At 45.0% G+C, this 22,904-nt stretch overlaps 1 protein-coding gene across 16 annotated transcripts in view; it reads right to left on the bottom strand.

The window, feature by feature from the left end:
• Window positions 1–22,904, bottom strand: part of GREB1L (GREB1 like retinoic acid receptor coactivator) — a 335,431-nt gene that overhangs the window by 10,771 nt on the left and 301,756 nt on the right. For 14 of the 16 annotated variants that reach the window (XM_049901927.1, XM_049901919.1, XM_049901924.1 and 11 more), the window contains 8 exons: window positions 19,877–19,992; window positions 18,736–18,980; window positions 16,677–17,248; window positions 16,372–16,474; window positions 11,397–11,552; window positions 10,759–10,898; window positions 4,362–4,523; window positions 4,026–4,233 (listed from right to left, as the gene is read on the bottom strand). In XM_049901927.1, the coding sequence (XP_049757884.1) occupies window positions 4,026–4,233; window positions 4,362–4,523; window positions 10,759–10,898; window positions 11,397–11,552; window positions 16,372–16,474; window positions 16,677–17,248; window positions 18,736–18,980; window positions 19,877–19,992 (1,702 nt within the window). The remainder of the gene's footprint in view (window positions 1–4,025; window positions 4,234–4,361; window positions 4,524–10,758; window positions 10,899–11,396; window positions 11,553–16,371; window positions 16,475–16,676; window positions 17,249–18,735; window positions 18,981–19,876; window positions 19,993–22,904) is intronic. The other 2 variants (XM_049901929.1, XM_049901932.1) reach the window with 1 other exon arrangement.

The following is a 22,904-nucleotide window of genomic DNA, read 5'->3' as shown; positions in this document are numbered from 1 at the left end:
AAAGGATACCACACACAGGAAAAGCATATTACTGCTTTGTTGCTTAAAGCTGTGACAAGAGGCTCTCTCAGTCCTGGAGGCAGTCACTCACATGTCCTGCATTTGGGAGTGGATGGGGCTAAGTGGGTATGCCATCTCCACTGATGCTTCCTGTGCTTTACCAAAAACCAAACCCACTGCCATTGAGTTGATTCTGACTCATAGCAACCCTATAGGACAGAGTAGAACTGCCCGATTGAGTTTCCAAGGAGTGCCTAGTGGATTCGAACTGCTGACCTCTTGGTTAGCAGCTGTAGCATTTAACCACTATGCCACCAGGGTTTCCTCCTTTGCTTTAGACTTTAGGAAATTGGCAGTAGTGTCTTCTCTGGAAAAGATTCTAGAAACTGGCTCCCTTTACCTAGATCTGCTTTTTGCAAGGTCCAGTATGGTATAAGAGCACAGACTGGATCCAGGCTGCCTAAGCAAGTAATGTCCCTGTGCCTTGGCTTCCCCATCTGGCAGGAGTTGATAACAATCATCTGTCTTATAGGGCTGTTGCTTAAAGTGCTCAGAACAGTGACTAGCACACAGTAAGCACTCAATAAGTGTTAGCAATCTTTAAGACGACCACATATTAGCCAAATTTTAGGAATGGGCCACCCTAAAATGAAACAAAATGGAGATGATAATGAAGAGGCTAAAAAGAGCTATTGAGTCTATGCAGGAGCCAGGAAAACAGTCTCAATAAATCAAGGGTAATATTTGGACTTAGGAAAACCTAAGAGTACATGTGTTATAGTTTGCATTTATCTCATTGGCTGCATATATGTTGGCTTTACTCTCCCTAAATTATTGCAACAATGACAAAACTAGCACTAGACAAATTTGGTCAAATCTAGGATGAAGAAACTTCCTCTTATTGGTCATAAAGAGGGCCCAAAGTCCATCAAATGAGGAAAAGACAGTCTTTTTTTAACACACAGTGCTTGCAAGACTGAATGTCCGTCTGCAAAAAAATGAAACGGGACCCATATCTCACGCCATACACAAAAACTAACTCAAAATGGATCAAAGACCTAAATATAAAGCCAAAAACTATAAAGTTTATAGAAGAAAAAACACAAAGCTAGAGGCCCTAATACACGGCATTAACAGGATACAAACCATAACCAACAACACACAAGCTCCAGAAGATAAGCTAGATAACTGCGATCTTCTAAAAATTAAACACTTAAGTTCATCAGAAGACTTCACCAAAAGAGTAGAAAGAGAACTTACAGACTGGGAAAAACTTTTGGCTATTACAAATCAGACAAAGGTCTGATCTCTAAAATTTACAAGAAAATCCAACACGTCTACAACAAAAAATAATCCAGTTAAAAAATGGGCAAAGGAAATGAACAGACCCTTCACCAAAGAAGACATTCAAGAGGCCAACAGACACATGAGGAAATGCTCGTGATTACTAGCCATTAGGGAAATGCAAATTAAAACTGCAATGAGATACCATCTCACCCTGGCATTACTGGCACAAATGAAAAAAAAAAAACAGAAAATAACACATGTTGGAGAGGCTTGAGGGAGACTGGAACTCTTAAGCACCACTGGTGGGAATGCAAAGTGATACAACCATTTTGGAAAAATGATATGGCACTTCCTTTGAAAGCTAGAAATAGAAATACCATATGATCCAGTAATCCCACTCCTAGGAATATATCCTAGAGAAATAAGAGCCATCAGATGAATAGACATATGCACACCCATGTTCATTGCAGCAGTGTTCACAACAGCAAAACGATGGAAACAACCTAGATGCCCATCAACAGATGACTGGATAAACTATGTACATACACACAATGGAGTCCTATGCAACAATAAAGAAGAACGATGCATCTGTGAAGCGTCTCCTAACATGGATGAATCTGGAGGGCATTATGCTGAGTGAAATACATCGATCCCCAAAAGACAAATACTGTATGAGACCACTATTGTAAAAACACATGGAAAGGTTTACACAAAGAAACAAGCTTTGATGGTTACGAGGGAAGGGAGGCGTAGGGATGGAAAAACAGTATTAAATAGACAATAGATAAGTGGTAATTTTGAAGGGTAACACAGTACAGCTTGTATAAGGCAAGGTCATGGTAGCTCCGTAGACATATCCAGACTCCCTGAGGGACCGAATTGCTGGGCTGAGGACTGTGGGGACCATGGTCTCGCAGAACATCTAGCTCAATTGGCATAACACAGCTTATAAAGAAAATGTTCTGTATTCTACTTTGGTGAGTAGTGTCTGCAGTCTTAAAAGCCTATGATTGGCCATCTAAGATACAACAAGGGAGAATGAAGAAAACTGAAGACACAAGGGAAAGATTAGTCCAAAGGACTAATAGACCACATCTACCACAGCCTCCACCAGACTGAGTCTAGCACAACTAGATGGTGCCTGGCTACCACCACTGACTGTTCTGACAGGATACAGGGTCCCAGACAGAGCTGGAGAAAAATGTAGAACAAAATTCTAACTCACAAAAAAAAAGACCAGACTTACTGGTCTGACAGAGACTGGAGAAACCCCGAGAGTATGGCTCCCCGATACCCTTTTAGCTCAGTAATGAAGTCACTCGAGGTTCACCCTTCAGCCAAAGATTAGGCAGGCCCAATAAAATAAAACAAAACAAGGCTAACGGGGCATACCAGCCCAGGGGCAAGGACTAGAAGGCAGGAGGGGACAGGAAAGCTAATAATAGGGAACCCAAGGTAGAGAAGAGAGTGTTGATATGCCGTGGGGTTGTTAACCAATGTCATAAAATGATATGTGTACTAGCTGTTCAATGAGAAACTAGTTTTATCTGAAGTAAAATTAGAAAAAAAAGTCACAGAGACAAAGAAGAAGGAGTCCTGGAGGCTCAGTGGTTAAGCACTTGGCCACTAACTGAAAGGTCGGAGGTTCAAAACCACCAGCTGCTCAACAGGAAGAAGATGTGGCACTCTGTTTCTGTAAAGATTTATACCCTTGGAACCCCTGTGGGGCAGTTCTACTCTGTCCTATAGAGTCGCTAAGGAAAGTGAGAAAACTTAAGACCCTGGAGAGAAGCAAAGCGTAGATGCAGCATCTATTTAGTCTCATCTGCACTCGACCCCAGCTCTAGGCTGGATGTTGTTATGGCCTCCCTCTGAAGTGTGAATTAGCAGCTCTTGTTCTTCAGCACCTCAGATCTCTCTCCACTGTTAGACACCCACAGAAGCTGATGGGAAAAATTATAACTATAATTCAAGAAGTGACCAGAACAATATAGTTCTAAAACACTGGTTTCATTAGCGGTTTCTACCCTGAGTAGTTCTAGACATCTCTATTGCCTCCCCACAATGCTGTCATTATACTCAGCAACCATTTCCCCATTTGAGAAATCAGCCGTTGCCCTGAGACCCTATGGGGAAAACAGGAAAGACTTCTTACAGGCACCTTTAACATGACTGCCATAGGCAGTAGTGATGCATCTTACTGGCCAGAGCCCTGCTGGCACAGTGGTTAAGAGTTTGGCTGTTAACGAAAAAGGTCAGCAGCTTGCTCTTTGGAAACCCTATAGAGCAGTTCTGCTCTGTCCTATAGGATCACTATAGTCAGAATCAACTCTACGGCAGTGGGTTTGGTTTTGGCTTTTATAGCAGCCCTTGGAACTTGCCAGGTGCCTTTAAGATTAGAGACGACACCCCTTCCTGTGCTAGTGAACTCTGACTGCCTTCCCCCCTCAGACCAGTTTCTCCCTTATATTCCTGCCACCAGAGTGTTCAGCCCACTGACATTTGCAACCGTCACTGGGTGCTCAATTCCGCCAGTAACTTCAGTCCTCAGAAATTAAAAACTCTTAAGAAAGTGCAGATAAGATGAAAAATAAAACTCAAAGAGGAGCCAAAAGACCTTTGGCCGGGATGACAGGATAGTTTTCAGAGGCAGGGGACCTTTGAAATTTCTGTGCCAGGGTAGGGGAGCTCAGTTTATCTTCTCAGCCCTTCTCCCCACCCCTGGGGGCCCCCCTTACCCACGCCTGCATTATTGAACATGCCGGGAAGCACCAGCATGATGTGGTTGGGCCAGTACTTGCGGTACAGAGGCATCTCATATTCTTTGACCACCAGAAGGTGAAGGTGGCTGGTGCCCTCCATGGCGTGGAAAAGGTTTAGGAGTCCATGCTCATGGCGACCACTGGAAGGAGTGAAAATAGGGCTCTTGACTGCATTCAAATTCTGCTGAAAGAAAAACAAAAAAAAACAAAACCAAAGACTAAAAAGGGAAATTCAAACCCTTAGAAGACACTTAGAGAATTTGGTCCAGGGCCTGATGCCTGTCAGTCCTGTGTCCAGACCCCATCACCCACCTTGTCTGAAACCAGGGGCAGCCGCATGCTCTCCAGGTGTTTGCCCTGCTTGCTGAAGACAAAATGACTCTCTTTGGATTTGGGAATGATGAAGTAGAGCTGAACCTCTTCTCCCAGCATAGAGGAGGAGAATGTGAACGCATGTAGGGTGGAATCAGACATCTACATTTGCAAAGAAGAAAAGAGTGTCAGCTCATGGTTTCCCAGACTTCCAGGCTATTCCTCGAGGTTATAAAGAGGCAAACCAACATGAACTTATAAATGTCACCAGACCTTATAGCTGTGAGAGCAACATCCAGAGGGCTGGAGGCAAACATTTCATCTTTCGGTAGCTGCTGCTGACATGAGAGGAAACCACCCTGTCCCACAGAACCTCTCCACGGGGCTGTCCCCATGGTTGCTTGGCACTGGCTGGGCATTCCTGACTTTTTCAGAACCATACTGCTCAGGCTTATGCAGAGGTCAAATGTACATATGGGATGTCCTGCTGTGTAAACATTCCCAAGGGCCACCAGTTGTAGGAGTCCAACACTTTTGTTATATTTGGGTCAGGTCAAATGAATTGAATACCATCTTTCTAAATAAAAAAAAAAAAAAAAAAATTTTTTTTCTAGATAAAATATTAGGATGGGCATTGAAATACCTGTGTGGCCCCTCTTGCCTGGTGACAGGGGAAACTGAAAAGGTCTGAACAGTCATTTAGCCCAGAACCCTGGCTTCAGGGAAACACCATTTCACTCATCTAAGTCACATATGGAAACCTTGATGGCGTAGTGGTTAAGTGCTACAGCTCTTAGCTAAGAGGTTGGCAGGTCGAATCCGCCAGGCGCTCCTTGGAAACTCTATGGGGCAGTTCTACTCTGTCCTATAGGGTCACTATGAGTCGGAATCAGCTCGACAGCAGTGGGTTCGGTTTTTTGGTTTAAGTCAAATATAAAGTTGCGGGGAAGTTCACATGCTGTCAGTAACCTATCTCAGTGAATATTATATGCTAAGTCTTTATATGGTTTACAATGCAGACATTTGCGTTAACGAAAACTTAACATCTTATGAGCAGCGACTAGGATGTAGGTGGGTATCCCAAAAGCTTTAACCTAAATATATCTTATGGAAGACTTATAATGTGATTTTTCCTTTAAATTCTAGTGCATTCTGCTTCACAAGTGGGGAAATTACTTAGTCTGTAATTGTGGAAACCCTGGTGGCATAGTGGTTAAGTACTATGGCCGCTAACCAAATGTTGGCAGTTCGAATTTACCAGGCACTCTTTGGAAACTCCATAGGGCAGTTCTACTGTGTCCTGTAGGGTCGCTATAAGTTGGAATTGACTCAATGGCTATGGGTTAGTACTGTAATCACACAGAAACTGTGTAAATAGAGGGGTTTTAAAAGAATATTTCCTAAAATCCTATGACTTTCTGACCAGGAAACTTGAATCTTAAATATTTTGTAAAGCATTATGAGCTGATTTGGAACGAGCCTACCAAAAGGTTTCAGTAAGACTGAGAAAACAAATGGGATATAAAAGGTGACTTGTCTTAGGAGGGCAGAATGATTCAATCCAGTGTTTCAGTATATCCCTTTAGCACCCATTTCCCCCACATGTTTGTCAGTTTGTGGTACCGTGGGGACTTGTGTGTTGCTATGATGCTGGAAGCTATGCCACCAGTTTTCAAATACCAGCAGGGCCACCCATGGCGGACAGATTGAGCTGAGCTTCCAGACTAAGACAGACGAGAAAGGACTTGGTGGTCTGCTTCTGAAAAGAATTAGCCAGTGAAAACCTTAGCAGCAGAACACTGTCTGATATAGTGCCAGAAGATGAGCCCCGCAGTTTGGAAGGCACTCAAAAGACAACTGGAGAAGAGCTGCCTCCTCAAAGTAGAGTCAGCCTTAATGATGTGAATGGAGTCAAGCTTTCAAGGACCTTCATTTGCTGATGTGGCAAGACTTAAAATGAGGAGAAATAGCTACAAACATCCATTAATAATCAGAAACTGGAAGTATGAAGTATGAATCTAGGAAAATTGGAAATCATTAAAAATGAAACGGGTGCATAAAGATCGATATCCTAGGCATTACTGAGCTGAAGTGGACTGGTACTGGTCATTTTGAATCGGACGATCATATGGTTTACTATGCTGAGAATGACAGCTTGAAGAGGAATGTCGTTGCATTCATCAAAAAGGACATTTCAAGATCTGTCCTGAAAGTACAACGGTGTCAGTGATAGGATGGTATCTATATGCCTACAAGAAAGACCAGCTAATGCAATTATTATCCAAATTTACACACCAACTACTAAGGCCAAAGATGAAGAAAGTGAAGATTTTTTACCAACTTATGCAGTCTGAAATTGATCAAACATGCAGTCAGGATGCATTGATAATTACTGGAGACTGGAATGTGAATGCTGGAAACAAAGAAGAAGGATTGGTAGTTGGAAAATATGGCCTTAGTGATAGAAATGATGCCGGAGAACACATGACTGAATTTTGCAAGACCAGCGACTTCTTCACTGCAAATACCTTTTTTCACCAACATAAACGGTGACTATTTTTTTTTTTTTTTTTATACACATGGACCTCGCCAGATGGAATACACAGGAAACAAATTGAGTACAGCTGTGGAAAGAGATGATGGAAAAGCCCAATATCATCAGTCAGAACAAGGCTAGGGGCCAACTGCAGATCTGACCATCAATTACTCATATGCAAGTTCAAGTTGAAACTGAAATAAATTAGAACAAGTCCATGAGATCCAAAGTATGACTCGAGTATATCCCACCTGAATTTAGAGACCATCTCAAGAATAGATTTGAGGCATTGAACACCAATGACCGGGACCAGAAATTTATGGAATGACATCAAGGACATTATACATGAAGAAAGCAAGAGGTCATTAATAAGACAGGCGAGAAAGAAAAGACTTAAATGGATGTCAGAAGAAACTCTGAAACTTGGCCTTGAATGTCGAGTCGCTAAAGCAAAAGGAAAAAATGATGAAGAGCTGAACAAAAGATTTCAGAGGGCAGCTGGAGAAGACAAAGTAAAGTATTATTGATGACATGTGCAAACAGCTGGAGATAGAAAACCAAAAAGGGAATAACACCCCCAAGCACTTCTCAAGCTTGAAAGAACTGCTGAAAAAATTCAAGCTTTGAATTGCAATACTTAAGGCTTCTACGGGGAAAATATTAAATGACACAGGAAGCATCAGAAGAAGATGGAAGAAATACATAGAGTCATTATACCAAAAAGAATTGGTTGACGTTTAGCCATTTCAAGAGGATCAGGAACCCATGGTACTGAAGGAAGAAGTCCAAGCTGCATTGAAGGCACTGGAGAAAAACAAGGCTCAAGGAATTGATGGAATACCAATTGAGATGTTTCAACAAACAGATGCAGCGCTGGAAGTGCTTACTCGTCTATGCCAAGAAATTTGGAAGACAGCTCCCTAGCCAACTGACTGGAAGAGATCCATATTTATGCTTATTCCCAAGAAAGGTGATCCAACCAAATGTGGAAATTATCAAAAAACATCATTAATAAATATCACATGCAAGCAAAATTTTGCTGAAGATCATTCAAAAGTGGCTACAGCAGTATATTGACAAGGAACTGGCTGAAATTCAAGCCAGATTTAGAAGAGGACGTGGAACAAGCGATATCACTGCCGATTTCAGATGGATCCTGGCTGAGTGCACAGAATACCAGAAAGATGTTTACCTGTGTTTTATTGACTATGCTAAGGCATTCGACTGTGTGGATCATAACAAATTATAAATAACATTTCGGAGGAATCTCCATGGATCAACAGGCAGCTGTTCGAACAGAACAAGGGGATACCATATGGTTTAAAGTCAGGAAAGGTGTGCCGCAGGGTTGTATTCTTTCACCATACCTATTCAATCTGTATGCTGAGCAAATAATCCGAGAAGCTGGACTATATGAAAAAGAACCGGGCATCAGGATTGGAGGGAGACTCATTAACAACCTGGTTTATGCAGATGACACAACCTTGCTTGCAGAACTTGAAGAAGACTTGAAAGTGATGAAGATCAAAGCCCACAGCCTTCAGTATGGATTACACTTCAACATAAGAAAACAAAAATCCTCACAACTGGGCCAATCAGCATCATCACGATGAACGGAGAAAACACTGAGGTTGTCAAGGATTTCATTTTACTTGGATCCACAATCAACCCCATGGAAGCAGCAGTCAAGAAATCAAAAGACACATTGCATTGGGCAAATTGGCTGCAAAAGTCCTCTTTAAAGTGTTGAAAAGGAAAAGATGTCACCCTGAGGACTAAGGTGCACCTGACCCAAGCCATGGTGTTTTCAGTTGCCCTATACGCATGAGAAAGCTGGACAGTGGATAAGGAGGACCGAAGAGGGACTGATGCCTCTGAACTGTGGTGTCGGTGATGAATACTGAGTACACCATGGGCTGCCAAAAGAACGAACAAGTCTGTCTTGGAAGAAGTGTGGCCAGAATGCTCCTTAGAAGCAAGGATGGTGAGACTATGGCTCACCTACTTTGGACATGTTATCAGAGGGATCAGTCCTTGGAGAAGGACATCATGCTTGGTAAGATAGAGGGTCAGTGAAAAGGAGGAAGATCCTCAACGAGATGGATTGACACAGTGGCTGCAACAATGGTCTCAAGCATAACAACAATTGTGAGGATGGCACAGGAACAGGCAGTGTTTTGTTCTGTTGTGCATGGGGTTGCTATGAGCCGGAACTGACTTGACGGCACCTAACAATGACAACAACACCCATTTGTATTCTGGAGTGAGAGGTGGGAAAAGGAAGGGTGTAGCCCTGGTCCTGAGAGTAGAAACAGGTTTGGGAGAAGTCCAGTCAGCATGGACTATAAGAAGAAGGAAGAGTTGTTTCTAGATGTTCCAAGCTAAGTAATAAAATCAAGAAGATAAATAGGGGAAAAACAACTTACGCCCCAAATAGGCACTGGATTTTAAAAGGAAAACAAAAAAACCCATTGCCATTGAGTCAATTCTGACTCATATATCTTTTGCGCTTAAAGATGTGCTGACCAGAAAGAAGCCACATAGTATTGGTATTGGCTCACATTCAGCTCTCCCTGCATAAAACATCTACTCCTCTGTATATCCACTGGTCAGAACCTTCCCAAGCTGCGGTACGAACATACAGTAAAACCTGTGAAAACTGGAACCTGTGTAAGGCGGAAACCAGTCAGAGAAGAAAAACTCGAGTATTTTCCACTAATAGAGAACAATAGAGAAAGTGTTAAGGCTGCATCCTGCCAAAGGTGGAAAACTTGCAAGTCCCGGAAAAATAAGACAGTTCCGGCAAGTTCCGGCTCTCAAAGGTTTCACTGTAACTAGGTCTGTGCAAATCAACAGACTTATTAGATTCATAACTCAAAGGGCACACTCCACTGATTTGTCATTTTAGTCAACAAACTGAAGGGGAAAAGAGATGCTTTCACTTCATATACCATAACATTCAGTTATTTCAGGATTGCAGAGAAACATCTCAGCTACTTTCTAACCTAGGTGTGACACATGCAGCCATTCAGGTAAACTAATTTAGGATGCAAAAACAAAGCCAGCGCCCTCCCTATTGCTCCTCCCCCTAATGGAACAAGCCCAAAGCCCTTTTAATCATTGCTTCATGCATTTCAGTCACTGATGAATGGCTTCCTCTCTAAAGAGTTATTTTTAAGGCGATTACGAGCCCAAGGGACAGAAAGGGCCACATGAACCAGAGACTACATCATCCTGAGACCAGAAGAACTAGATGGTGCACGGCTACAACCGATTACTGCCCTGACGGGGAACACAACAGAGAACCCCTGAGGGAGCAGGAGAGCAGTGGGATGCAGACCCCAAATTCTCATAAAAAGACCAGACTTAATGGTCTGACTGAGACTAGAAGGACCCCGGTGGTCATGGCCCCCAGACCCTCTGGTGGCCCAGGACAGGAACCATTCCCGAAGCCAACTCTTCAGACATGGACTGGACTGGACAGTGGGTTGGAGAGGGATGCTGGTGAGGAGTGAGCTTCTTGGAACAGGTGGACACCAATGACTATGTTGGCATCTCCTGCCTGGAGGGGAGATGAGAGGGTGGAGGGGTTAGAAGCTGGCAAAATGGACACGAAAAGGGAGTGGAGGGAGAGAGTGGGCTGTCTCACTGGGGGAGAGTAATTAAGAGTGTGTAGCAAGGTGTATATGGGTTTTTGTGTGAGAGACTGACTTGATTTGTAAACTTTCACTTAAAGCACAATAAAGATTATTAATAAAAAAAAAGTTGTTTTTTACCTAGGCCTTTTCACCCTTCCACTTCTCCCTTACACAGAGTGTCCGTTTGGGTCGCAGAGGCCCCAGGCCAGGTGAGGGGCTGTACCTGGGAGGCAGCAGTGAAGTCCATGTACTGGTGGCACTGCTCACAGTGGTGGAAGGTGTTGTAGGCTGCATATTTTGTCAACATCATGGACACCGTTTCTCGTTTCCTGGGCTCCTCAACTTTGGATTCCTTTATTGCTTCTGTGTATAAACAAAAACACAAACACAAACAAACAAACAAACAAAAACCAACAACCAAATCCATTGCCATCAAGACGCATAGCAACCCTATAGGACAGAGTAGAACTGCCCCACAGGGTTTCCAAGGAGCAGCTAATGGATTCGAACTGCCAACCTTTTCGTTAGCAGCCAAGTTCTTAACTACCGTGACACCGGGGCTCTGCTTCCGTGTATAAAGGGTCAAAAAAAATATCCCGCGTAAAGCATTTATGCCTAGGAAGAAAAGTTCCCTACTCCCCAAAAGGGCTTTTTCAAGTGTTCTATAATTTATGCCCTGAGGGGCAGATAATGGAAATTAAACGATGATGAGCACGTGTGTAAGAGGGAGAGCGAAGAGAGAAAAAAGAGACTGACTTAAACTGCTCCCAAAGATAAAACTGCCCTGGGCCTCCGCTCTGATTTAGGTTTCCCTTGACCTTGACCTTCGGAGGAGCACAGCCTGGCTCCACTTGCACTGACCTTGTTTGACTCCTGCCAGCTTTTCTGTGTATACCAGGCTCATGGAACCGTACTTGGGATCATGCACACTGACGTCAAAAGGCATTTTACTGAAGCTCTCGATGTCAGGCCAGGGCTCTCCTGCTGACTGGCTGACTTCGCTGCTTTCACTCTGATCTAGGACGAGAAAAAAATGCAGGGTGCAGTCAGACTTCCCTCCCTCTCTCCCTCCCTCCCAAGTGTCAGGGAGGAAAAGGCATGAAGCCTAAGGCCCAGAGTGAGTGGACGAAGGCACTTCTGAAAAATGAGCTCTCCTGACCCAGGGCAGAAGGAACCAGAATTCTGGCAACTTCAGAGCCATGGTGAGAGGAAATCTTGCCTGACTGGCACCCAGGCTTCCTCTCTGCAGACCCAGCTCACAGATTGCCACTTTTGAGATCCACCAAGGCTCCCTTGCCACCTTTTCTTAGAAGCTTGTTTAATTTTGGATTTTCTATATTGTCTTAGAGTTTTAGTAGTGGAGTCTGTTTGTTTTTTGCTTAAAACAAAACACATTTATTCTCTTACAGTTCTGGAGGTCAGAAGTCCAAAATTTGTTTCACTGGGCTGAAATCAAGATGTCAGCAGGGCCACGCTCTCTCCAGAGGCTCTGCGGGAGAAGCCATTTCCTTGCCTTTTCCAGTTTCTAGAGCTGCAGTCCTTGCAGTTCTCAGCCCCTTCTTCTACCTTAAAAGCCAGGAGTGTACCATCTTGCTTTACAAGTCTCCCTTTGTCTTTTTTTTTTTTTTTTTTTTGCTGTTGTTGAGAATATGCACAGCAGAACATTCACCAATTCAACAATTTCTACACGTACAATTCAGTGACATTGGTTTCATTCTTTGAGCTGTGCAGCCACTCCCATCCTCCCCCATTAACATAAGCTCACTGCCCCCTAAGTTTCCCGTTTAATCTTTTGAGTTGCTGTTGTCAATTTGATCCTATATAGATAGCTTTTAAAAGAGCATAATGCTCATGACAGATGTTCTTTACTAATTAAGCTAAACTACTGTTTGAGGGGTGCTGCTGGCAAAGTGGTTAAGCGTTTGGGTGCTAACAAAAAGGTCAGCAGTTCGAATCTACCAGCCACTCCTTGAAAACTCTTTGGGGCAGTTCTACTTTGTTCTTGCGGGGTCACCCATGAGTCGAAATTGACTCAATGGCAACAGGTTTCATTTTAGTTGGTGACAGTAGTTAAGAGCTCAGCTGGGCTGTTAACCAAAAGGTCAGTAGTTTGAACCCCCCAACCGCTTTGCAGAAGAAAGATATAGTAGTCTACTTCCATAAAGATTACAGCTTTGGAAACTCTATGTGCAGTTCTACTCTGTCCTATAAGGTCACTATGAGGTGGCATCAACTTAAGAGCAACGGGTTATTGTTTGGTTTAAAGAAGACTCCAGAGGATGTGTTTGGTTTAAGGTTTAAAGATTATCTCAGAACAATAGTTATGGGGCTCATCCAGCCTCAATGGCTCTAAAAATTATGGATTCTGTGAGAATTTGAAATTATGTTCTGCATTTTCCCTTTTGATCAGGATCTTCTATAGAATCTTTCATCAAAACAGTCCGTAATGATAGCAGGGCACCATCCAGTTCTTCTGGTCTCATGGCAAAGGAGGCAGTTGTTCATGGAGGCAATTAGCCATATATTCCATTTCCTCCTCCTATTCCTGACTCTCCAATTATTGTACCTTGGATAGATACTTTCCAGCTTTTGGATCCCAAGCACTATGCAGTGAAATAGAAGGTAGAACAGAAGCACTAAACATATTAGGCCAATTAACTGGGATGTCCCATGAAACCATGACCCTAAGCCTCCAAACCAAGAAATCAAATCCCATGAGGAGTTTGGTCGTACATAAGCAGCCTCAGCAGCTGTTCTTTTTGTCATAAGTATATCTATCACACAATTTTTGCCAATTCAACTTTTTATGGGTGTATAAAACTGCCATCAATTACATTAATTGGCCATGCGACCATTACCCTTAATCAGTGAAAATTCTCTATCACCATAAGCTCAGTGTTCGCTAAGCAATAACGCCCTCCCCTCTCCCCTTCCTTCCTGCCCCTGGTAATCACTAATAAACTTTGGACCCTATACATTTGCCTGTTCTTGTCTTTTTATGTAAGTAAGGTCATATTTGTCATTTTGTGATTGACTTATCTCACCCCGCATACTGTCTTTAAGCTCCATTCATGTTGCAGCACGTATCAAGACTTCATTTTTCTTTCTGGCTGAGCAGTATGCCATTGCATGTGTGTACCACAGTTTGTTTATCCATTCATCTGTTGATGGGCATTTAGGTTGTTCCCACCTTTTGGCTGTTGTGAATGCTGCTGCAATGAACACTGGTGTATGTCTGTTTGTGTCATTGTTTTCAAGTCCCTTGGGTATATTCCTAGGAGTGGAACTGCTGGGTCATATGGTAGTTCTGGAATTCCCATTCTTTGCAATGTTATCCCTAATTTGTTATGATTCACACAGTCAAATGCCTTTGCATATTTGATAAAACACAGGTAAACATCTTTCTGGTACTCTCTGCTTTCAGCCAGGATCTGTCTGACATCAGCAGTGATATCCCTCATTCCATGCCCTCTTCTGAATCTGGCTTGAATTTCTGGCCGTTCCTTGTCGATGTACTGCTGCAGCTGCTTTTGAATGATCTTCAGCAATATTTAACTTGCATGTGATATTAATGATATTGTTCAATAATTTCCGCATTTGGTTGGATCACCTTTCTTTGAAATAGGCATAAGTATGGATCTCTTCCAGTCAGCTGGCCAGGTAGCTGTCTTCCAAATTTCTTGGCATAGATGAGTGAGCACTTAGTTGTGCACATGTGAAACCTGTACATAGACCAAGAGGCAGTCATTCAGACATAACAAGGAGATACTGTGTGGTTGAAAGTCAGGAAAGGTGTGCATCAGGGCTGTATCCTTTCACCATACCTATTCAATCTGTATGCTGAGCAAATAATCCAAGAAGCTGAATTATGTGAAGAAGAAGGGGGTATCAGGATTGGAGGAAGACTCATTAACAACCTGTGATTTGCAGATGACACAACCTTGCTTGCTGAAAGTGGAGAGGACTTGAAGCACTTACTGACGAAAATCACAGACTACAGGCTTCTGTATGGATCACACCGCAACATAAAGGAAACAAAGATCCTCACAACTAGACCGATAAGCAACATCATGATAAATGGAGAAAAGATTGAGGTTGTCAAGGATTTCATTTTACTTGACTCCACAATCAATGCCCATGTAAGTGGCAGGCAAGAAATCAAACAATGCATTGCATTGGGTAAATCTGCAAAAGACCTCTCTGAAGTGCTAAAAAGCAAGTATTCACTTTAAGGACTAAGGTGCACCTGACCCAAGCCAAGGTGTTTTCAATCACCTTATACGCATGTGAAAGTTGGGCAATAAGAAAGACCGAAGAAGAATTAATGGCTCTGCATTATGGTGTTGGCGAAGAATATTGACTATACCATGGACTGCCGAAAGAATGAACAAATCTGTCTTGGAAGAAGTACAGCACTGCATTCACCAACACTAAAATAGGGAGAAAAAATAAATCCAGACTAACAGCTTCTCACTACAAAGGCCAGGCTCTTCTCTCAGATTGGCTGTGGGGAGACCTCTCTCACAGCTCAGCAGCAGAGATTAAGATCCAAGATCACTGCAGCATGGTCTGAGTATAAAAGTAAAGGCATCGTTCTTTGGTGGTTCCCAGGAGCATGGTGGAAAGGCTGACAGGACTGGAAGCTCCCTTGCTTCTTGTCTGGTTGGCTCTGGCTTTGCCCTCCTGGTCCAGGAGGCCCAGCTTGCTTAGAGGCCAACCTGGAGCTCTGGTTCCCCTCTGTCGTGCGCCTGGGGATCCTGCACAGCTCTAGACACAAGCAAGGAGATGTGGGTAGGCTGATGATGATAATGAGTGTGTGTGTGGGGGTGTGTGTCTGTGTGAGAGAGAGTGAGTGTATGAGAGAGAAATCATGGATGTGCATTACTGAGGAATGGGAATAGAGCTGGAAGCCATAGAGAAATGATCAACCATGGCTAATTTTACCTAGTCTTGCTCTGGACTAAACCTAGTCCCTTGAGCTGGTCACAGAATTGGTTTAACTATTTACGAAAAACTAGTGAGGTGAGATCTCCAAGGCTAATTTGCTGGAGAAGACACAAGAGCTTTTCCTATTCTAGGCTCACTTTTGAGGGGCTTGAGAAGAACTTCTACCTGATCCCCTCTCCCTCCTCCCCACAGTTTCTCCTCCAGGAGAGTCAAATAGTTTTGAGGCCACACTGCTCTTAATCACAGTACTGTTGGCTGACTCCTACTTATGCCCACTGTAGTCTCCAGGCTGCAGAATGGCATCTAATCTCTAAGAGGTAACAGCTGGGAAGCAATAGGCTGGGATGGGGCGAACTGGAGGAGGGTGGCTGGAAATGATCTGAAGTTGAAACTACTCCCCACAGTGCAGCGGCAGTATTCTGTTCTACTCAGAAATTTTCACTTCATTATAATATGAAGATAATCCTATGCCTTCAATCAGAGCCCATGGTTAAAACAGGAGGCACACTTGGCTAACCAACAAGGGCCTAGCATCCAGAATAAAACTATGCCCTGGACTCTTAAGCAGTAGACCACCACAGAATCGAGTTTCACCAGGGTTTGACCATCTAGGTAATTAACCTAACAAGCCTTTATAAAATGCCCCTTTGCCCCAGGCCTGGCTGGGCACTGTGGGGAGGGGGAGTCCAAACCAAGTCAGATACTCCATTCCTGATCTCAAGGAGCTAAAAAACAGCCACAGTTTACTTAGAACGATTTGCTGGGCACACTGTCTTTAACCCTCACAAGAATTCTGGACGGTAGGTGCTGTATGAAAAACCCCAGACAGCAAAAGGCCTGCGGAGTCGGTGTTTGAGTGCCCTGGCCCTCCACCAGCTCCAGCACTCACCGGCGTTGATCTCCTCCTCGTCATACACGTCCACCTCCAGCAGCCTGATGAGCATGCGGAAGAGGATCCTAAGGAACTGTAAATAGGAGCCAGTCTTTCCCACCTGATGGAAATATTTTTAATTGGGGAGGGGTGAGGAAGAGAAGGAAAAGAGAAAAGAGGTTTCACACCTTGGCTTTCCCGCATCTCCTCCTGCCTCCAGCGGCCTGAATGGGTCGCGCCCACCCCACCGCCGGGGGCCTCCCCTTCTTGGGGAATCTGGGCCAGTCCTAGCCGCGGACAATGCCCAGCCTGGCCCTCCCTACCTGGGGGGGGCCGGTCAGCAGCAGGCGCCGTGGGTGGACGCTCCGGGCGCCGGAGGCAGCGTCGGGCTGGTTGCTGAAGTCTGCGTGGTGCTGCCGGGCAGCGGTCCACTGCCGGTAGTAGAGGGACTGCTCCTCACTGCTCATCTCCTTGTGCAGGAGCGGCCGCACCGCGCTCACCCAGGCCACGTCGGCGTGGGGCAGTAGGGCTGAGGAGGCCGGCAGCTTCCCGCCCTTCTGCGGGCCCAGGAGGCTGTAGGCCGCTTTGGACAAGATTACGATGGGCGGCAGGGCCGACTGCAGGCTCCTGCAGCCTCTGACGGGCTGTCCGGGCCACGGGAGGGTCCGGGGTCCGGAGGACGATGACGAAGGCTTGGAGGTGGTGCTGCTGGCCATGGGGGGGCCCAGGGAATCGCACTCCTGTTTCAGCGTCTCTCCGGCCGCCAGGGTGCGGGCGGAGACCCCTTCGTCCAGCCCCACGCTGGTGGCTGGGCTCTGGAAGCTGGGCGTCACGGGCTGCTTCTGGGACTTGTCCGCCGTGCTGGAGGAGCTCACCCCGTTCTCCATGATGGAACCTGGACGAGGAGGGACAGAGCCGAGCCCACACCCACCCTGTTACCAAAGCTAAGGTGTGCCCCTCCCGGGCTCCTGGCACCTCCCGCGGAAGGAGGGAAAGGCCGGCTGGGAGAGCAGCTGCAGAAACCCTGTGCCAGACCCCTTCCCTGGGCCCCAGCAACCCTCCCTCCCCCTGCTGCTTCAGGTAGTCAGGGCCCCCTGTGGTTAAGTAGACCGCACTCCTTTCCTGAATCCTGCTCATGTCTCTGTAGTAGTCCCTTTATTAAACTCTCCTTAAGTTACCTCCTTTGAATATGCCAGCTGATTCAAACCAGGACCCTGACCAATACAGCTTCCATATTCAAGTCCTGCTCAATGGCACTCACTTGCGGCAGTGGGTAAGTTTCCCAGGCTGTAGTCGTCTCTCCGTGAGCCTCCAAGTCAGGGTGAGGCTGTCTTCAGGTGAAGGGGAGGGAAGTCTACTCCACCTGAGGCGTTGCTCTCCCCACAGTAGCTCTGCACATTTGGTCAATCAACTTCAAATATGGTCTACCCCAAATAGCCCTGGTGGCCTAGTGATTTAGAGCTCAGCTGCTAAAGAAAAGGTTGGCAGTTTGAATCCACCAGCCACTCCTTGGAAACCCTATGGGCCATTCTACTCTGTCCTGTAGGGTCACTATGAGTCGGAATCCACTCGACCACAACGGGTTCCAATAGATCAGCCACTTTTAGGTTTGAGGACAAACCAAAGCTCACTACATTCTGAAGGTCCTCTCTGAGCTCACATTGGTGCTTCCCAATTGGTATGTAGGTCAGTCCCAACCTTGTGGAGATCCTGAATGAACAGCCATCAACTGGAGGGTGTGAAAACCAAATTACTCCACTGTTCATTGGACTTTTGTGTCTGTGCATCTTGTATGAGAACTGCCTTCCCCTCACAGTCCTGACCTTTGGCGTCCACAAGCCTGAGCACTTGGGCAGTGAGTGCCCAGGCTGTAGGTGTGTGCTCGGGGTTTTGTGAGCCCAGTGGACCTATACAATCAACTAGTGGCCCTAGAGCAGTCTTCAGTTCATAAATACTTGCCATTAAGTATTTAGAAAAGTCACTCATTCATTCAAACAAACATTTTGTGTCCGGAACTAAGCTAAATAGCACACATTTACAGCTTTAGGACCTAGAAGAAAATATCAGATGCGTAATTACCATGACATGCTTAAGGGCGGTAAAGACTAGGAAAATGGTGCAGGCTGGGTTGATAAAGTTTATTTAAGCTATTTAGCCCATTCCCAAGCTCCATAAATGCTTAAAGAGAACTGTCTTGTGAGTGTTAAACAGTCACGATTTCCAAGTATCTTTCCTGGGGAACTGAGGCCTGGAGAGGATGTCTGAGTCACTGAAGGCTACTCTGAAGCCTTGGTGTGTCTCAGTAAATGCCTCTGGCTTCCTTATCCCTCCCTACCCACCTTCCTGTCCCTTTGTCTCTTGAAAGAGAAAGAAAGTACTGACCTGAGGTTCCTGTAACGGCACTGCTGTTGCTCTGGGGCCGCTCCAAGTCGATCAGCAGCTCATCTGAGTCGTTCTCACTGACAGTGGCTCTCTCCTGCTCCTTACCACTAAGGTCCAGAGCAACCGCAGGCCCCCGGATGACCTCTTTTGAGACATAGCAGCACGCCAGACCCACCTCCTGCTCCAAGGCCGTGCGAGTTAAATAGCTTGAGTCGATTAAGCGGAGATCACAGTACTTCAAAGACCTGTACAAAAGTAGAATGTTTCTGGTGATCCCATCTGGCTTTCCACAAAGTGTTCATTTACCTGGATATCTGGGTGTATCACGTAGCAGTTAAAATCATGGGTTTCAGTGCCAGATGATCCTTGATTCATACCTTAGCTCTGCCACTTCCTAGCTGTTTTGACCTCGGGCGAGTCACTTAACCTGTCTGTGCTTCTCTTGCTCCAGGTATAAAATAGAATAGCAGTGGCTGGATCATCCGGTCATTGTGAGAATGGATGATATGGTACACGCAGCAGGGCATTTAAGACGCTGTCAGGCACACAGTAAGCGCTCAGTCAACACTACTACTATTGCTGCTGTTGCCTTCCGAACCGTGGGCCTTAGAGTCTCGAGGGGTTTGGGCAGTGGATTAACAATGACAAGGCACTTCATCAGAAAGAAATTCTGGTTTGGGGCAGTTGCTTTTCCTCTCTTCCTTTCTGGGGGCCCTGCACAGATATTTCTCAAATGTGGAGGTCTTCCATCCCAAAATTGCTGGGTGATCTCTGGAAGGTCAAAAGAAGAATCAAGGAAGGCTACATGGAGTCCTTGGGTGGCACAAGTGGTTAAAAGCTATACTAGTAGCTGACAGGTTGGAGGTTCAAACCCACCCAGAGGCACCTCAGAAGACAGGCTTGGTGATCTGCTTCTGAAAGGTCACAGCCTTGAAAATCCTATGGAGCAGCTCTCTGTGACGCACAGGGTCTCCATGAGTCAGAACCGACTCAACGGCAACTAACAACATTTCTTATATCCCTGCATAAAATAGTTCTCATCACTTATTGAACAAACAAAATGGTTAAGCATCAGCTAAGCTTTACCATCAGCTCAGTAGAACAACTAATGAAAAGTGAGAACTAAGTATTCAAATGGTACCTGGGAAAGGTTTCTCCAAGAGGATCTTTGCCAGTTAAAATCACGATACATGGTAGACCTTCTAAATCTTGATATGTCCGAGGGACCCACTCTTCTTGTTCATTTCCTCTCCAAGTCTGTACAAAGAGACCCAGAGGATAAAATTAAAACCCTTTAAGTTTCTACCTTTGTAAAGGTCTTCTAGGGCCACATTTTAGACCCAGCTGTTTCCAAATGAATTCCCCTACGCGATAAACCAAAACCAAACCCACTGCCACTGAGTCGATTCCGACCCATAGCGACCCTATAGGACAGAGCAGAACTGCTCCATAGAGTTTCCAAGGAGCACCTGGTGGATTTGAACTGCCGACCTCTTGGTTAGCAGCCATAGCACTTAACCACTATGCCGCCAGGGTTTCCCCACTAAGTGATACATATGTTTAACTGTTACTAAAAATCATACACAAACCCCTTCTAGAAGAATGCGGCCTGTAGTTTTTATCACTTTAGGATAAAATAGGATATCTGGGTATACATCATGCATTAGCCATGTAGGCCAAAGAAACGTACAATGTGAAATACTCTGCCAGTGATACATACCTTATAGATTCCTGAATAAACTACCTGACTCAAGCTCTAAATATACTCTTCACACAACTGACGCACTCCTGGGACTGACTGACTGGAAAAGACAGCTTCAGTTGTGAATGACTCGGAAAAGAATCTCAAAACTCCATCAAAACTGACATTTTCACCAAGAAAATCATGAAAGTTAGCCACCCCTAATGACTCCCTTTATTGACTTTAAAAATAACCGACTTGTCATGAATTGTGTCTTCCAAAAATGGGTCAACTTGTGAGGCCATGATTCCCAGTATTGTGTGGTTGTCCTCCATTTTGTGATTTTCCTACATGTGATAAATCATAACCTCTTCCTGTGGTTAAAGAGGGTTAGGGTGGGATGTAACACCCTTGCTCAGGTCACATCCCTGAGCCAATGTAAAGCAAGTTTCCCTGCGATGTGGCCTGCCCTCCCTCTTATAAGATAAAAGGAAAGGGAAGCAAGCAGAGAGTTGGGGCCCTCATACCACCAAAAAAGAAGCACCAGGAGCACAGTGTGTCCTTTGTACCCAGGGTTCCTGTGAGGAGAAGCTCTTAGTCCAGGGGAAGATTGATGAGGAGGACCTTCCTCCAGAGCTGAAAGAGAGAGAGAGCCTTCCCCTGGAGCTAACACCCTGAATTTGGACTTCTCGCCTACTAGACTCTGAGAAAATAAATTTCTCTTTGTTAAAGCCATTCACTTGTGGTATTTCTACTATAGCAGCACTAGATAACTAAAACAGAATTTGGTACCAAGAATGGGGTGCTGCTGTAACAGATACCTAAAACGTAGAAGCAGTTTTGAAACTGTGAATGGATAAAAGACTCAGAAGGCAGTGAGGAGATCTGTGAACACTAGAGAAGGCACAGGTAGTGAGAAAGAGCAGCAGAGGACTGGCACCAGCAGAACCAGGAGACCAGAGCCAGACAGCACTGGAGCTGACTCACAGAGTGAGAGATGTAAGTGCCTGTGCGCAGGAGGCTTCCTGGTGGAGTGGGGTACCTCCAGGCACTTATCAGTGGAGCTACTGAGCTTTGGAACACTTGTCCCAGCAGGACAGATGCAGGTGTGAGGCCTGAGGGCTGAGCTGCTTCAGTCTCAAAAGGTATGGCCACGACCTCTGGGGTTTCAAAGCGTGGAGCCACGGCCTCTGGTGTTTCTAAAGGTGAAGTTGCCACTCAGATGGACTAGGAGAATGGTGCACCTAAAGCCAAGGGAGCAAAGTTGCCATTCCAGTGGGCCTGGAAGGCAGAACTGGAGCTCACAGCCGAGGGACCTCCACTCAGAATCCAGAGAGTGTGGCCAATACCTAGAGTCTGGAGGGCAGGGCCATTGTATAAATGGTCTCAGAGAACACAGGATTATTTTCAAAGCCTTGAGGGCTAATGTAAACATGTCCTGCTGATTTGCTCGGAGTCTCTTATGCCTTCTTTCCCTCCAATTTCTCCTATTTGTAATGGAAATGTCTGGCTTGTGCCTGGTCTGCCATTGTACTTTGGAAGCAGATAACTTGTATTCTAGATTTCACAGATGAAGAAGAATTTTTGTTTTTTGGACTTGGAGTTAAGACTTTTAATATAATTTGATGAGTTGAATATGTTTTACATGTGACAAGGACATGAATTTTAGGGGGTGAAAGGGTGGAATGTCATGAATTGAATTGTGTCCCCCCAAAATATGTGCCAACTTGTTAGGCCATGATTCCCAGTATTGTGTGGTTGTCCTATATGTTATTTTGTGATTTTGTGTATTTTGTGGTTTTCCTGTATGTTATAAATCATAACCTCTGCCTGTGGTTAAAGAGGATTAGGGTGGGACATAATACCCTTGCTCAGGTCACATCCCTGAGCCAATGTAAAGGGAGTTTCCCTGGGATGTGGCCTGCACTACCTCTTATAAGAGATAAAAGGAAAGGGAAGCAAGCAGAGAGTTGGGGACCTCATACCACCAAGAAAGAAGCACTGGAGCAAAGCACGTCCTTTGGACCCAGGGTTCCTGTAAGAGGAAGGTCCTAGTCCAGAGGAAGATTGATGAGGAGGACCTTCCGCCAGAGCCGACACAGAGAGAAAGCCTTCCCCATGAAGCTGACGCCCTGAATTTCTCTTTGTTAAAGCCATCCACTTGTGATATTTCTGTTATAGCAGCACTAGATGACTATGACACAACTCAAGTAATTATTCCAAAGAGTCTCTCTCAGGAAGCCTAAAAATATAACCAAATCTGAATTCAAAAACCAACTGCCCCTTATTTAGAACACTAATTCAATTAGTTCATGGTTTCACAAAGAATCCATTAAGCATCCATTTCTATGTGTGCATGTGTATGTGTATTTTTTTATGCTTTATACGAAAGTCTACACAGCAAATTAGTTTATCATTAAACAATACACAAATTGTTTTGTGACACTAGTTGCCAACCCCACGATGTGTCAACACTCTCCCCTTCTCG

The sequence above is a fragment of the Elephas maximus genome, chromosome 11 (assembly GCF_024166365.1).
Source record: "Elephas maximus indicus isolate mEleMax1 chromosome 11, mEleMax1 primary haplotype, whole genome shotgun sequence".
NCBI lineage: Eukaryota > Metazoa > Chordata > Mammalia > Proboscidea > Elephantidae > Elephas > Elephas maximus.
Note: the sequence above shows the minus strand (reverse complement) of the source record. Positions and strands in the feature narration are given on the sequence as shown.